The sequence below is a fragment of the Monodelphis domestica genome, chromosome 8 (assembly GCF_027887165.1).
Source record: "Monodelphis domestica isolate mMonDom1 chromosome 8, mMonDom1.pri, whole genome shotgun sequence".
NCBI lineage: Eukaryota > Metazoa > Chordata > Mammalia > Didelphimorphia > Didelphidae > Monodelphis > Monodelphis domestica.
In genome coordinates this window covers 233,964,846-233,981,680 of record NC_077234.1, presented here as the reverse complement: position 1 = coordinate 233,981,680, position 16,835 = coordinate 233,964,846, and the positions used below count along the sequence as shown (strand labels likewise).

The following is a 16,835-nucleotide window of genomic DNA, read 5'->3' as shown; positions in this document are numbered from 1 at the left end:
CAGGATGTAGGGATAAACCAAATAGCTCCCTTCCAAAAGCAGATCTTGGAATGGATTCTCTTTTTCCTTTAACACATAGCAATCCTCTTGTGTATTTTCTCTTTGTCCTTGCCTTCCCCTTCCTATTATAGTGGCATCCATTGGGTGTCATTGGCAAGCAGGATCTCTGCATATACAAGTCAGTCAGAGAAGGGTTTTAGTGAAGGAAATGGAAATTCATCTTGGGAGATACCTAATGTTTTTAGACTATAGAGATTGGCAAATAATAATTATTGCTGTGGGACTGATGGAAAAAAAAAACTCATATACAATCTACTTCCCTCCACCCTTTTCTTTAAAATACCATTATTCTTTTTACAATTCTGCCTGATAGTTCTTTCCTTTAATCAGGACAGGTTGCTGGAGTGGGAAGAGTTGACACTTTGGAGTCAGAGGACCTGGATTTAAATTCTGCCTTTGCTGAGATCTGCTACCTCTGTGACATTCCTCTCTGGTTCTCTTGAGGAGAAAGAATTAGACTAAATGATCTCTAACACTTCACTTCAAGCTCTAAGTTCCAATGATTTTACATTAAAAATTTTCCTGACCTAAAATGTTTCAGTAAAGTGATAGTTTGACCCAAATATTCAACTCCTATCTTTCCCTAAACTCTAAGAAATCATTATTAAAAATCTCTGGGTGTAATCTGCCTACTCAATCTACTACTACTACTACTACTACTACTACTACTACTACTACTACTACTACTACTACTACTACTACTACTACTACTACTACTACTACTACTACTACTACTACTACTACTACTACTACTACTACTACTACTACTACTACTACTACTACTACTACTACTACTTCGTGACTAATGGGAATTTATCGGGAATCTCTGGATTAGAATCACACCTCTAATTTCTGCTTTAGGCAGCACTAAGGCTGAAACCACAAATTATCTTTAATGTGGCTTGCCAGGTGGAGAGAGTTCTTGGTAATTGCTTATATAACCATGACTTTTTTTTTCCAAAACAATAAAAAGGTGCTAATGAAGCTACTCAGTTAAACAAAAAATCCTAAAATGAATGGGGTGCCCCAGGAAATCTCCAAAACTAGCACCTTGAAAATATTTCTCTTCCTCTAGGAGAATTGAAGAAATCCTGCCCTAATTGCAAGGACTAACCACTGAGGGCAATGAAAAATCCTTAATTTCCTACTAAGTCTCTGAAGCCCCAGGTTGGGCCTGAGAAGCCAAGGCATTACTCATTAGCAGTTTGAGGTAAGAGAACAGCCTTTCTCTATTGCATATGGACACATCTTGCAATTGGAAGGCCTTGGTTAGAATTCTGGCTAGGATACTTACTTATCACTTATGTGATTATTTGAAAGTCACTTAATTCCGATGATCTGCGGAGTAAAATCAACACAGAGGAAGGCGAGGAGCTGCTATGAGGAATATACCTGGTAAAATCTTAATGCAATGTAAAAATAAGTTCCTCTTAGTAATACTGTTCAAAGGACTTGGCGTGCGCAGAGCAGCCTAAAAGTATTAAACCAATTCATATTGGTAGAAAAGTAGTGAACGCTATGTTTATGCCAGTTATTGTTGCTCATTCTAATGAGCGTGTTTTCAAGGGATTGAATTGACACCTGTTTAGCTCTCCTACCAAAGGCCCATCCAAATAAGCAATACAATAGGGAGGTCCGGCTTGCATTCTTTATACGGAGGGTTGCATTCCTGGCAGAGATGGGAATTTCTCTAAGTATTTCTGCCCTAGTCAGCCCCAAGGATTCTCTGACCTTCCCACGGTGGGTGAATAAATCTCCCTCACCAGTCCCCCGCCTCAGCTCTCGGGTCCCAAAGGAAGCTGCGGGCTTCCCAGCCTGCTTTGGCTTCCATTCATTCCAGGCTCACAAAGCCCCCCGGCTCTGACGTCAGCTTCCCCCTAGCACTGACGGTCCGGTGCTAGCTGATCCCCAGTGGCGCGAGCCGCAGCCTGAGAGGGAGAGCAGAGCCCAGCCCCGGATTTCCCCTGCCAGCTCACCCCCGCCCGCGCGGAGCTCGCTGCCACACGTGCCCTTCTCCCCCTCCTTTCCTTGTGCCAGCAGGGAAAGAGAGCTAGCAGCAGCGAGTCGGGATAGCGGCAGCAGCGGCCACAGCTCCAGAGCAGTACCTGCAAACTTGACCGAGACTCTCAGCTCAGCTTTTGCAACCCCCCTGCAAGAGACACCAGCACCAGAAGCACCCACTCTCTTTTCCCAGCCATGGGTAAGTGAACCTCACAGAACCGCTGCGTTGATCCCTCTTGGTATCCCCCTATTTTTTTTTCCCCTCCTGTTCTGGATCTAGAACCTCACGAAGCTGGGAACTTCGCGAACTACTTGTCTGAGGCAGGCTCAGGTGTCGGAGTTACTTCTCTCACCTGCCTCGCTCCAGATTGGGATGCCTTTTAGATGTGGACTGCAAGTGGGCTAGGGAAGGGGCGCAGGTGTCTTGCAATGCTGGGCATGCAGAGGGTAACCTTGAAGCTGTTTGAGGGTGGAAAGAGACGGAGGGCTGGCCAGTTGGGCTTGCCCTGGAAGATGCAGGTAGCATTAGCTGCAGACAGTGGGTGGGTGGGTGGGGTATAAAAGGTCTATGGAGCTTTAGGGCCATCGGGGATCTATGGGAATGACACGACTAAATTAAATTGTGCTGCGTCTATGCTGGAGTTCCTAAAGGGTATTCTGGGGGTGATTTGTGATGGTGGTTATAGAGGTAGAGACGGGAGCGTGAGGAAGGGGTAAGAGTGGAGTTAAGGGGATAAAATGGAGTCTCCCCCAAACCTTGTCTACCGCATCATCCCCGCATCCCCCTGCTGTCTGGTCTATTGGATCAGGGCAGTTTGGGCTGACCCTCACTGTTCCGGACGCCGGCTCTTAAGATGGACAGCTTCTTGCTGCCAGTTAACAATCTGCCTAGAGTGGGAGTAATCCTCTGTATCCTTACACTTTGTCCTCAGATTCCCTCCCCCAACTTAATGGGGATAGTGGGCTAAGTCTTCTTACTGAATTCCCAGGACCCATCATTGGCCAGTTCCCAAAAGAAAGTGAGCAGCTGTTGCTCCTTGATTCCCCATCTGAGAGCTGCAAATTCACTGTCAGCTTTCAATTCAGGGCCCTTTAAAAGTTAATTCGTTTGGTCTTTTTTGAATTAAATCCTCATTAAGCCCAGCGTTTCGAAAGACTGGGTTGTTCTGGTGACTATTATATAAGAAATTTTGGCCAAGCGGATGTGGAAAGGACAGAAGATAAAGCGTCCCTTGCTTGCCATTTTCTTCTCTCTCTTGACTTTCAAAACAAACTTTTCCTACCTTGACGAAGCACTCCGAGGTGACAAGGTAAATAACATTCACATTATAGTTGATGAGGAAGCTTGAACTATACGACCCCTGGCCGGCCCCTCTTTCTACCCTGAGCCCTGTTAACTGAAATGCAACACGAGTCTGCTGAAATGTCCCCCAGCTGGACTATGTAAAAAAAAAACAACAAAAAAAAAACAACTTGAACCTGAAGCTTGGCGGAAGTAATCTGTTGTCTTTATGTTCATTCCTTTTTTTTTTTTTAATTCCACTAAAATGCTGTAGTCAGCACAATCGCTTTAACATATGCTGTGGGAATGTAAAGCTACTTCTCCTAAAGAGTGCTACTGTATTCCTTACCCAACTGCAGGAATTGTAGCTTTGGTAACTAGTTAGCATTTATATAGCTGGCAATTAGATAGCGGTTTAAAAGTTTGCAAAGTGCTCTGTAGTGGGTAAACACTTGCCGCCCCCCCCCCCCCATTAAAACCTTAAATGACTAGTGTCTTTTATGTAGATCAAAACCCTAAGTAAGTAAACTCGACTCAGCACAAGAACAGAGATGTATTTGAAAATGCACAGCAATACAATACCAGTGAACACATCAAAAAGAATCTGGCTTAGTCTGCTTAGCTGGGCTGTTTGTGGCTGGTTTTGTTTTGTGAGGGGCTTTTTCTCCACTCCACATCAGCTGTGGCCAAAACTAGTTGGGGCATTTAGGCTCCTTGTTTTGTGTTTAAGTGAGGAGTTGGGGGTGTGGGGAGCAGAATTTGTGATCTGAAGTATTTTCAAAAGATCTTAAGATGAATTCCCTGTTGTAGGCACCAAGTAATGCAAGTGAGAGTGTAAAGAAAAGAGACTGTAGAAAAGACCTTGAATTCTACTATAACATTGTATTAATAAGTTACAGTAGTCAGGAGGAATACAGAGGGAATAAAAGCATTCCGAGAATGTGAGACCTTTAGATGGATGTATTCTTTTTACTCAGACTAGTTAGCTGGGTCAGTGCTGGATCTGCAAAAATTCTGTGGAGAATCAGATCATCTCTGTTGTTTGTTTAGCTCATGGCAACTACCCTAGCAGAGATTGCCATGCCAGAAACTGGAAGTCCCATCCAAATGCTGTATTTAGAAAATTCACTTTCCTGAAATAGATTTTTTTGCCCTAATGATCTGTCTACTCCTATCAGTGGTGCTTGGGATGAGATCTAGTAATAGAAAGAAATCTGGCCATTGGAAATATTGATGACTACTTTGCTCAATTCTGTGTGTTTATTTAAATAGGAATAGAAGATGCAGTTTTCACAAAGCAACCTCACAAACCAGAATTCTTTCTAATTTTTCCTCAAGGAAGTGCATTATGTCTCATACAATAGTTGGTTATAGAGTTGAACTGCCAATTTATGTAAATTTGCACATACTTCAGGGATTTGGGCTGTATCCTTGGTTTTAGTCATAAAGAACAAAAAAAAAATTGTTCTTTCAGTGCCAAAAGAGAAACACACTGCTTCCCTTTTGTTAGAGTTAGTAAATATACCATAGAGGCATGAACTGATTTTATTTTTCCAGATGTATTTAATTACTATACATTGATAAATATTTTGATTGGACTTGGAAACATCCTGGACATGGATTTTTACAAGAATGTTTGTTGAATCTGTTACTGTAAATATCAAGACCACTGGCCCCAAAGTGAAGGGATTCAGGTTCTAGTTTTAATTCTGTAACTGTTTAGTTGAATAACTTCAAGAAAAATCACATAACTTTTCTAATCTTTAGTTCCTTCCTCTATAAAATGAAAGAATTAGACTTATCTCTTGGCCTTCTTCCAGTTATAACAGTCTGTTATATGTGATTACATCAAAAGTCTGTGATTTTTAATTAGTGTAGGGGAACTTCCAGTGTGAGCACTCCCTCTACCAAGAGCATCAAATGATAAGATCTAGAGCTAGATTGGATCTCAGATGTCTGATCCAATCCTCTGATTTTATAGATGAGGAAATTGAAGTCAAGAAAAGTTAACTGACTTGCCCTCGATTAATATGGTAGTAAGATGCAGAGAGAAGGAATTTGAGACAGCTAGATGATACAGTAGAAAGAGGATTGAGCTTGGAGTCAGGAAGCCTTGAGTTCAAATGTGACCACACTATCTGTGTGATCCTGAGCAAGTCATTTAACACTGCGACCAGGTAAGTCTGCCTTAGTTTCCTCATCTGTAGAATGAGAATAATAATGTCAGGGTTGCTGAAGGATCAAATGAGATAATATTGGTTAAAGGGCTTAACACAGTGCCTGGCACATATTAGGCTTGCTCTTTCCACTTGTGTAGATAGAGGCTATATGAATTGTCTCGACGACTAGAGTATCAGAAGAAAGATTTGAGTCTGCAAGTGTCCCTGACTCTTTAAGTCCTTTACTTTCTCCAGGACACCGGTATACCTCTCCTGTTAGGATATAGGAACTAGAAAAGTTGTTTTTGTTCTTAGTTTAAAAAGGCCCACTTTCTGCATACCCTGTTCAGCTTTTACAATGCTCACTTGTATACAGATTTTGTCCAAATAACTATTTTAAAACTTCAATTTAAGCCCATGCAATGCTAAAGTACTACAGTATGGACGGACTTGACTAGAGCTGAAGTCCTGCTTTTGGTCCTCACGAAAACTTTTATTCTGTGACCTTTGATTGCCTTTTGAGTGTTACTGTAGTAAAATGTGTGTGGGTATGTACGTACGCGATATATGGATACAGATATATATATATATATATATATATATATATATATATATATATATATATATATATATATATATTCCATTTGATTTTGCATCTGTTTGACCATATCAAGAGTCAGCAAGCAGAGTGTGCTGGTAAGAGTGTTGGATTTGGAGACAAAAGACCTAGGTCTCTACTTTTTAGCTGTATGACCTTAGGCAAGTCACTTTCCCTCTTTAGGCATCAACTTCCAGATATGTAAAATTAGGAGATTGGATTTGATGATCTCTGAGGTCCTGGTTAGCCCTAATGTCTGAGACCACTTGAGATTATAGACCTAATGGACTGAATGGATCCAAATCTAAAACATCTTGCTTATTATAGATAGAGAATTTGTATATTTTTTGTTTGCTGTATCCAGAGGAGGGCAATTTTAGTTTCATCAGTTTTTATTACATTTAAAAAGAAATACTTGTACATGTATACCCACTACATATGTGGCATATATAATAGATAATGGTTTTAATCCATTTAATATCAGGAATTTTTAAAAATAAAGATTAATTTACAGTTTAATTATTTTTTAGTTAATGTCATCCATCACCATATAAGCAAATGTCTGTTGTGAGAAACAATATAGTAAATTGAATATAGTCCTTGAGAGGAAGTCAGTGGTCTGTTTTCTAATCCCACCTCTACCAGATATTATATGAGTAAATTTGGGTTAGGAAAAAAAAAGACTTTGCTTTACCTTGGTTTCCTCTTCTATAAAATAAAGAGCTTGGATTTATCCCTATGAGAACTTTAACCCGCTAATTCCAATATTTTAAAAACTGAAGAAGAGTCCAAGGGACAGCTAGGCAGCATAGTGGATAGAATGACAGGCCTGGAGCTTGAAGGACTTGCATTCAAATGTGGTCTCAGACAATTCCTAGCTGTGTGACCCTGGGTAAGTCATTTAACATGGATTGCAGAGCTCTTGCCATTCTTTTGTCTTAGAATTGATACTAAGATAGAAGCTAAGCATTAAAAAAGAATCCCTAGAAGAAATGTATAGGAAAAACTGGACTATTTTTTTCATGTTGAATGTTAGGAGGAGACCACTGGGTAATTGTGTTTGCAACACTGTTCTGTTCCTTGATTCCAAAGCCATTTGTGGTTGTAAATTCTGGCATTCCAAATGTCTCTTCCCACATGCCAATTGGATTGGGGGAAGGGAAATTAGTCGAAGGTGCCATGTTGCTGTTGAGTACTTCTCTTTAGGGTTAGCTTGCCCCATGCCTGAAGCATTATGTATATCCATCGTTCCCCCATATAACCATGAAATTATATGTCCAGACCAAAACATCTGCTCTGAAACTGAGTCAGATATGAAATCTCTGCCCACAGGTATGTAGATTGGCCATGTAATCGCCTTCCAGGAATTCTAATCAACTCAAAAGGTAAAAAATGGTGGCCTTAAGAGCCAAAACTTAATTTAAAGAGAGATTTTGGAGCTAACTATCCCACTTTGCCTGTGATGTCATGTGGCCAGCTCTGAAGCAGCTTATAGACAGCTTACAGTGCTTTGAAGTCAGGAAAAACTGGGGTCAGGTCCTCCTTCTGACATTGGACACGATAACTTGTGTAACCATGGGCAAGCCATTGAACTCCTCAGCCCTTTAGGCCAGGAGGTCCAAAGCTTTCTTGATTCCCAACCCCATCTGGGGAAGATTTTGAGCGACACTCCCAATATTGACTTCTTATCACTTTTATACATATAATATTACATTAATAATTATGTAAATTATGAAATTTACACAAAATTTAAAACAAAAAGTCACATAATGATGAAATATTTCATCCTAGAGTCCCTAGGGATCCACTAGGCTTTATTGAGTTGTTATTTAGTATGGTTTTTTTTCATGAGAAGGATTGAGCTGATTAGATGTACACTTTAGCAAAATCAGTTCTGCAGCTGTGTGGCAGATGGCTTGGAAAGAGGAGATCCTGAAGCAGGGAAACAGATTAGAAGGCCATTACTGTAGCCTAGGAAAAAGGGAATGGAGGTCTGAACTAGAGTCGTAGCTTTCGCAGTAGGAGAATATGAGATTTAGAGAAGGAGCAGATTCTGCAACTAGATATGTGAAATGAGGGATGAAAAGGTAGCCAAGACTATGAACCAAGATGACGAGCGGGAGGATAGCCTTCTCAGCAATAGGAGGAGTCAGGAAGAGGCTGTATTTAGGGATAAAGATAATCTAACTGGATCTGTGATCAGTCTCAGGCCATGCTACTAATCCTCTGCCACTCACATCATTTCCCACCTCCAAACAAACAAACAAACAAAAAAAGGAGGAGGATATTCGTTTTTAGTCCATGGCTCCAAAGGGTACAATCCTTCTTCTGGCATAGTCATGAGAGAAGCTGGGTGTAGAAGTTAGACATGCCTGGGTGAATGGGTCAGCAGGCAGCTGCTGCTGTGAGTGCCTGCCTGAACAGAAGGTGGGGACATTGAGACTTTGTACAATGGAAAGGTAGCAAAGTTGGGGTGTATTAAAGGGTGAGAGCTGGTGTGTTTGTATTCAGACCTGAGTCCCATGGTTGGATATTCTGGGGAGGCAGGAAATACAGTCCCTCCATCTTTTGACTCTGGGTGGTTTATCACAAACTCAGCACCTCAGGGAGCCCCAACTCCTCCCAGGCTTCTTTGGGTTACTACTTTAGGCCTTTATCATTCATTACCAGCTTTAGATTAGTTAACAATTTGTAGTGTTGGAAGGAAGTTCCCCACCAATGAAATCACATACACATGCAAGATCCTAGTTAGCCTCCCAGAATTAAGGGCAAATTTGATTGACTCAACCGTAGAACAAACATTTATTAAATGCTTCCTTAGTATTGAATCTTCGCTGCTTGTAGCAAGTAGAAAGAGACACGTTTATTTTATGCCTTGTTCTTGTTCAAAAAAGATCTTCCTATCTAAGGGACCGGACACCAACACAAGAACCTGGAAAAGACACTTATTACCTGATTGGGGATTAGCAATCCCTTGGGCTCCCCCAAGGGTAAGGTCTAAAGTCTAAGGGGAATCTCAGAGTTTGTGACCACAAGAGTGCTTGATGACGGGGCGTTCTTGTGACCAGTCATTAAAGTGCTTCATAGGAACTCATTCTGAGTCCCTACAATTATCATTTTAGCAAGTTTATTCACTTTCTAGTTAGTCTCTAGATGGCAGATTTTAGGGATTTTATCTGGATTATTTGATTATAAGATAGCTAAATGGCACCATGAATAAAGCATTGGATTTTTAGGTCAGGAAGGCCTGCATTCAAATTCAGACCAAAATATTTACTACGTGTGACTTTGGGTAAATTTCCTAATCTCTTTTTATCTCCATTTACTCAACTGTAAAAATAGAGATAAATTTTTAAATGGAAATAACATATACATTTCAGGGTTGTTGTAAGAATCAAATGAGATCAAATATGTAAAATGTTTAGCACACTACCTGGCACATTAATAAATGCCTTTTTCTTTTCTTCCATTATGTCTCATTTTTCTTTTTTTTTTTTTAAACCCTAATCTATCATTTTGGAATCAATACTGTTGATTCCAAGGCAAAAGTGTAATAAAGGCTAGGCAATGGGGGTCAAGTGACTTGCCCAGGGTCACACAGATAGGGTTGTCCTTCCATTTGAACCTAGGACCTCCCATCTCTAGGTCTGGCTCTCAATCCACTGAGCCACCCAGCTGCCCCCTATGCCTCATTTTTCTGTCCAAATTTAAAGCATTTTACAAGAGGAAATGTATATTTTTTTAGTTTTTTTTCCATGCTTACATGATTCTTGTTGTCTCCCTCCTCTCTTCCTTTCCCCCTTCCAGAGCTGACAAGCAATTCCACTGGTTTATACATATATTATCATTCAAAACCTATTTTCATATTACTCATTTTTGTAATAATCTTTTAAAACCAAAACTCCAAATCATATACTGATATAAACAAGTGATAAACCATCTGTTTCCTTCTGGATTTCTACTCCCACAGTTCTTTTTCTACATTCTTTCTCATAAATTGCTCAGAATTGTCCTGGATCATTGCATTCCTTTTAGTAGCAAAGTCAATTACATTTGATTGTCCCAGGATGTTTCAGTTACTATGTATAATATTTTCCTGGTTCTACTTATTTCATTCTGCATAAGTTCATGTAGATCTTTCCAGTTCTTATAGAATTCCATTGATTCATCATTCCATCACCATCACATACCACAATTTGTTCAGCCATTCCCCAATCAAAGGACATCCCCTCATTTTCCATTTTTTTTGCCACTACAAAAAGTACAGCTATAAATGAAATGCATATTTTTATTAAAGATCCTATCAATATTTAATTCAAACTACACATAATGTTAGGGAGTGCAGTTTACTGTATAAAGAGCTAGCCTCATAGTTAGAATGACCTGGGTTCAAGCTCTGCCTCCGACACATTGGCTATGGGGCCCTGAGTAAATCCCTTAATCTCCCAGTCCTTTAAGGAATCTGTTTAAGACTATAAATTACAAAGGTGCTGATCTGTATTTGTAGCGGGAGTTTCCTCAAGATGGATTTCCTTATACGAGAGATATCAGCCAGAATATAGCAAGCAAGTCAGATTTATTTTGTTTTATAATATTTGCAATTATAAGGTGAAGACTTCATAGAATTATGATCTCTTGATTGCTCGAGGTACTTATATGATTTAAGAATAATTCAAGCACACATTCAAAATTTCTTACTTTCAGTCTTTTTTTAAATCTAACTACTAGGAAATTTGCCTTTTTTTTGGAGTGACTTTCCATAGAAATACTTGAGCTGATTGCCTCCAGTACAGGAGTTCTCCAGATGTGGTTGGCAGGGGTCTTCTCAGGATGTATTCAGTCCTTTTGTTCTTTAGGTTGGTTTGATTGTAGGAAAGTTTAGCCAAGACAAAAGTAAGTATTGTGCTTTGTTAACTGATGACTTATGGAATGAATAAAAACTAGGTAGGAAAAAAATCTTTTTGCTGAGAAACTCTGCTCCCCAACCAATTTGGAGTTAGAGAAAGCTTTGGAAGAAAAGTTTCCCAGTATAGTTCTGGGAATTATGTGCTTCTTTCCTCTATTGCTTCTTGGGCAAAGCACTTTTTCTGACTTTATCTCTAAAATTTAGTTAATGATATTGATCATTTGTCTGCTTCCTTAGACTATATATAGCAAAAACTAGTATAATGCCCTGGAACCTCTGTGAAGTAAATGAATCAATACCACTTGTTATTCCTCCAGGTGTAAGAAATCTTCCAATTTAACCACTTCACAAGGTACTCACGGTTTCCTATGCAATCCTATTTATACCCTTTGCATGTGAAATATTCACGTGTTTACGTATACCTATGTGGTTATGTGTAATATACATATAGAAACACATACACGTATATGTGTGTATTTACAAAGAAAACATCAGTTGTTTGGCTATTAAGTGTGGAAATAGAACTCGCACTCAAGTCTTCTGACTTTAAGACCAGGATTCTTTTTGTATTTGCCCCAGGCTACTTTGGAAATGGAACTCTCTATGGAAAGACAAAACTACAATACAGAAGCAGAGGAAGACTTGGTGTTCATTTGTGAAATACCGCCCAAAAGTATAAGAAAGGCTCATTGAGCAGATTGCTAGGAGTAGTAAGGAGGAAGCTAAGTGTAACAGAAAAAAATGCACTTGAATTAGGCTTAAAAGGCCTGGTTAGATTTAAGTGGGTAAGAGAAGGCATTACAGGCAGCAGAAAACAGCATGAACAGAGACATGTAGCATATATAGCTTTTTTTCTTCTGTAGTGAATATGCACAGGAATATTCGATCAGATGACCTCTAGTACAGGAGTTCTCCAAATGTGGTTGGCAGGGGTCTTCCCAGGAATTGCTCAGCCATTTTGTTCTATGGGTTGGTTTGATTTTACGACATTTTAGCCTAGATAAAAGTAAGTACTGTGTTATGTTAACTAATGATTTATGATAAGAATGAAAACTAGATAGCAAAAAAAAAAATCTTTTTGATGAGAAACTTCTCCCTGCCCACCTGAGATCCTGAAATTGGCAGGAGCATGGTGTATCCTCTGAGACTTTGGATTTAAAGTTGGAAAAACCATAGAGGTCATTGAGTCCAACCTCTTCCTTTTTAAAGATGAAGAAACTGAGGCTTAGAAGGGTTGTTTGCCTATGGTCAAAGGTGGGATCTGAACCTGTCTTACTTTCTCCCAAGTCCAGCACTCTGTATGATAGACTATGCTGCCTCTGGGATAGTGGGAAGACTAGCCTAAGATCACAAAGTATGCTTCAGAAATTAAGAGAGTAACACAAGTTGGATGGGGAGGGAAGGGTTAGATGACTGAATCAAAAGCTTGATTATGGAACAATAAGTGCAAATTTATAGTTTGATCACGATTGTAGAGTATATTGAATCAACTTTCCCAACTTAAAAACAGAACAACAATATAAGAACCTTGACTTCCATCCCTTAAGACTGAAAATATGTGGCAGGAAGAGAAGGGATGACTGGCATACCTGCTATTGGGAAGCTACGTGGTGGATCCAGGAGGTCGAGTTTTTTTTAAAACTATTATATTTATTTAGAATATTTTTCCATGGTTACATGATTCACGTTCTTTCCCTCCCCTCTTCCCTTCCCCATCCTAGAGCTGACAAGCAATTCCACTGAGTTATAGATGTATCAGTGTTCAAAATCTAATTCCATATTATTCATATTTGCAAGAAACTGAAATTTAAATCTAAAAGCCCCACTCCTATCCCATTGAATCACATGATCAATCATATGCTTTTCTTTGTCATTTCTGCTCCCATAGTTCTTTTTCTGGATGTGGATATCATTCTCTTCTCATAGGTTCAGGAGTTGGGAGTTTTGAATTACACTAGGCACAATTGATGTGGTGCCCACTCAGAATTTGACCTCAATATGGTGAACTCCTAGGAGCTTTGTCTTATCAGAGTGCCTTAAGAAAAGGGTAAACCATCCCAGGTCAGAAATGGAACATGTCAAAGCTTCCATGTCAATAAGCAATGGGATAGGATCTGTGAGTAGTCAACCATTGCATTTTCACCTTGGATGAGAAAGGGAGACCTAGTCTCAAAAGGAAAACAAAAAACAGAATGATCATAATATTTAGAGCTGAGAGTTACTTAAAGTATCTGATCCAAGTAGCTTCTCTGGAAGTCATAGAAGCTCTTAGTAGCTTTTTTGTTGACCTCTTGAGTGTAGATTTGTTGTGGAATTATGTAGCTATCAAGGAAAATCCTAAACACTTGCTTATTTATTTTTACGATTGATCTGCTATAGGCAGCTAGGTGGTATAGAGGTTAGAATGTGTCTGGTGCATACCTATTTCTATTCATGTTGTGACCTTCATTGGAGTGAGGGGAGGGGCTGGGTTTTTGGCTTTCTCTTTGCAACTCCAGCCCTTAGCAGAATACCTGGCACATACTGAGGGCTTAAAAAGTGCTCATTGATTGACTGATTAAGGATAGCATTAGGTCAATGGAGACAGAATAAAGTCAGGATGGAGGGATGAGACCAGTGAGGGCAGAAGGAGGCCGGGGAAGACAAAATGAGTGTGGTGTAGATAGAAGGCGGTCAGAGTGGACAGAAAGAGAAAGACCTGAGTTCCAATGTGACGTAAGATAGGACCCTAGACAAGTCACTTAACCTCTTTGCCTCAGTTTCCTCAACTGTGAAATGGGGTTAATAATATATCTGTCTCCCCAGGTGATTGAAGGTCAAATGAGATAATATTTGTAAAACACTTTCCACAGTGCCTAGCATTGTAGGTGCTTGGTAAATACTAGCCATTGTTCAGAAACTACGTTGGTTTTGGCAGAAGCTTAATGTTTGAGCTTCTTACCATAGAGGAGAGAAAAAAGGAGAGGGAAAAATATAATAAAAGGCAATCCAGGTACCAGTGAATGCCAAATAGTCATTTTGAGTTTGGTGGTAAAAATTGTTTAATTGGGTTATAGAAGTCAGCCCAACTCACCAAAGAAAATTGCTTTAGGGTTGGTCTTGGCATTTGCTCTCAAATACAAGTCCAATGCACATGAACTTGGTGCATTAAATAAGGCACTGTGTATGCTCCCAAGTAAGGGAGAATTAGTGCATTGGCTTTGTGGTAGGCTGTCAAATTGTCCTTTCTTCCTTGAAACAGCTGGAGACCAGTCCTGAGAGAAAAGAAGTCCCCTTTCCCTCCTATTCAACTGTGTTTTTGGTCTGGGGGAGATTTAAAACCCTTTGTGCTGTACAACATCATAAAATCTGATTAGTACTGGTCATTAAAGGCTTGGTTGGGTTCAGCCTCAGGATCCTAGGCTTTCCCTTCCTGAAGAAAGGGTGGTGGTTGTTGTTTTTTTCCTCCCCTCCCCTCCCCTCCCCGCTCCCCATTCACCACATTCCTTTTTCCAAAACTATCAAAGATAGAATACTTTGTCTAGATGGGAGACCCTGTAGTTCAAGAATCCCAGCTGGGCAGGATTACTTGTAAACCATCTTGGTCAGAAGGGTTCGACTCTTATTTTTAGCCATCTCCTCGGAAAGGAGCTCTGTCCTTTTCCTTGGTAACTGTATCCAGTGTTTAAGAAACATTCTTGGGAGGTCTGACCTCTGAAAGGATGTATGGATCTATCTGTTCATTTGATTAACTTCCGCTCCCCCTTCCCCCCTCTCTTTTTGTAGGAGGGAAGTTGGGAATAAAGAAATTATCATTCACAATTCCTAACATCCTAAAGCCATCCTTGATGGCTTTTCCAAATTTAGAACTCATCTCCTTAACTGTAATCATATCTTTCCAGATTAAGTCTTTAAGACAGGCTTGCAGGAAGTGTCATCGTTCCTGCCTTGTGGTGAAGTATTCACATATGTTTTCAACGTTTGTAAAAAGTCGTGGGAGGGTGAGGGGGGGGGGGGACAGGATGTGTCTCTATATAGGAACTGCCATATTCCTCCTTCCTTCCCTCTGTCTTTTTCCCCTCGCCTCCCCTCATAGATGAGAACCTTCACATTGTGTGTGTGTGTGTGTGTGTGTGTGTGTGTGTGTGTGTGTGTAAGCGTGTTCATGTGTGTTTTAAAAAGAGAGAGAACGGAACAGTAGCTCTAGTCTAAAAAGGGATGTCCAGATTGGGAAATGAATTGGAGCACAGACAATCTGCTTTTTGGTATGTGCATCATGTCACCACTTTTGAGCTTTAGGCATGTGGTCTTTTGTAATGTCTTTGTGAAAAGAGATTAGAAAATGGTGGACTGGGAAGAGACAACTTTGGTTTAATCTTCTGTGACTTCAGACAGCCCTAGCAAGGAACAGGAAGAATTACTGTGCTGGAAAAGCCAAAGGAAACTTGAACACTTCAGATAATAAAAGAAGCGATGTGGCAATTAACCTTATTTCTCTTTCCTTCTCATGGCAGAGGTTTAGTTTTCCTATTTAGTGGATTCTGACAGTTTCCATCGTGAATGAAAAAAAGATTCAGAACATTAGTTTAAGGTAATGAATTTCCTTTCAGTGTGTTATTGCCAAAGCCACAAGACTGCACTCTTTGAAAGTTAATAATAATAATTTTGAGCTCTAGTGTACAATGTAGCAAATGCTTTTCAAGGCCATCTTTAAAGAATCATAGTCATTCTAAAATGGCTTTTAAACTTGCTGATGCTTCATTTAGGTAAGAACACCTGCTCTTATGTCATTGTTATTGAAGACCTTTACTGAGTACTTCTCCATACAGTACAGTGGTGAAAGTTATGCTCCTTACCCTATAGGATCTCATTCTAAAAGATGAATAATATAGACCCAGAGAGCCATGTAAAAGGGCCATGCATGAAGCTGACTACCAAGCAGAGAGATATAGAAAAAACATGATTGAACAATAAATAGATGAAATGTTTGAGTTCTTTCAGATAGGAATGCATTTAATGGTGAATGAGAAGTCGTAAGGATTGGCTACTCAATATGATGGAAGTTGGGCAGGGACATCTTTTCTCCAGTGAGGCAAGGAAAGCAGAGGTAACCTGAATGAAGGCAGATAATCTGGGGAACCCATGGGTGAAAGGTATCCTCAGTACTGGTCAGTTGTAGAGAAAACAAAGACTTGTAGAAGTTTTAATCTGACAAGTTTTCTAATAGATAAATTTTCTGCTTCCACTGATTTCCCCCCCTTTACATATACAGAAGTGCTTAAGGTATAGTTAGTTTTCTGGGGATCACAAGATATTTCTTTTCTTATAAGATATCTTCACACCTTTCTTTCTTTGGCCATTTTTTTTATCTTTTTTTTTTTATCTTTTATCCATTCTCTGGCCAATCAAGGAAGAAAATAATTTCTTCCCTTGACTCAGATATTTGTCATTTCTTAAAAAGAGGTCTTTGCTTTCTAAAAGGTTGGTTAAAAAAAGAATTGAGCTCCAGTTGGGTACATTATGATGTACTAAAGATGTTTTAAGACCATCTTCCACAGGCCAAAGGCTTTAGATTTGTTCAAGACATTATGACTTCCCTAGCTTGACATGGAAAAGGTATTAAGAACAGGAGAAGTAAGTTCTACTAAAGCAGATTCATGGAACAATGGCTTTGAAGGCAGTATGGTACTGTGGGAAGAGTCGCAAAGCTACAGCTAGTAGACCTGGATTCAAATTCCATCTTTCATTCTTATTCTCTGTGTGACCTTGAGCAAATCAATGAGTAATCTAGGTCTGTTTCCTTATCTTTCACATGAAAGTGTTGAATTGGTGCCATTTGAGGTCTCTTCC

At 39.7% G+C, this 16,835-nt stretch overlaps 1 protein-coding gene across 2 annotated transcripts in view; it reads left to right on the top strand.

Moving 5' to 3' along the window:
• Positions 1-390: 390 nt before the first annotated feature.
• Positions 391-16,835, top strand: part of GPM6B (glycoprotein M6B) — a 207,475-nt gene continuing 191,030 nt past the window's right edge. The window contains exons 1-2 of one of the 2 annotated variants that reach the window (XM_007500911.3): positions 391-1,270; positions 2,098-2,260. In XM_007500911.3, coding sequence (XP_007500973.1) covers positions 2,257-2,260 — 4 coding nt within the window. In that variant the 5' untranslated portion in view covers positions 391-1,270; positions 2,098-2,256. Of the gene's footprint in view, positions 1,271-1,739; positions 2,261-16,835 lie in introns of those variants that run through there. The other variant, XM_056808349.1, reaches the window with a different exon arrangement.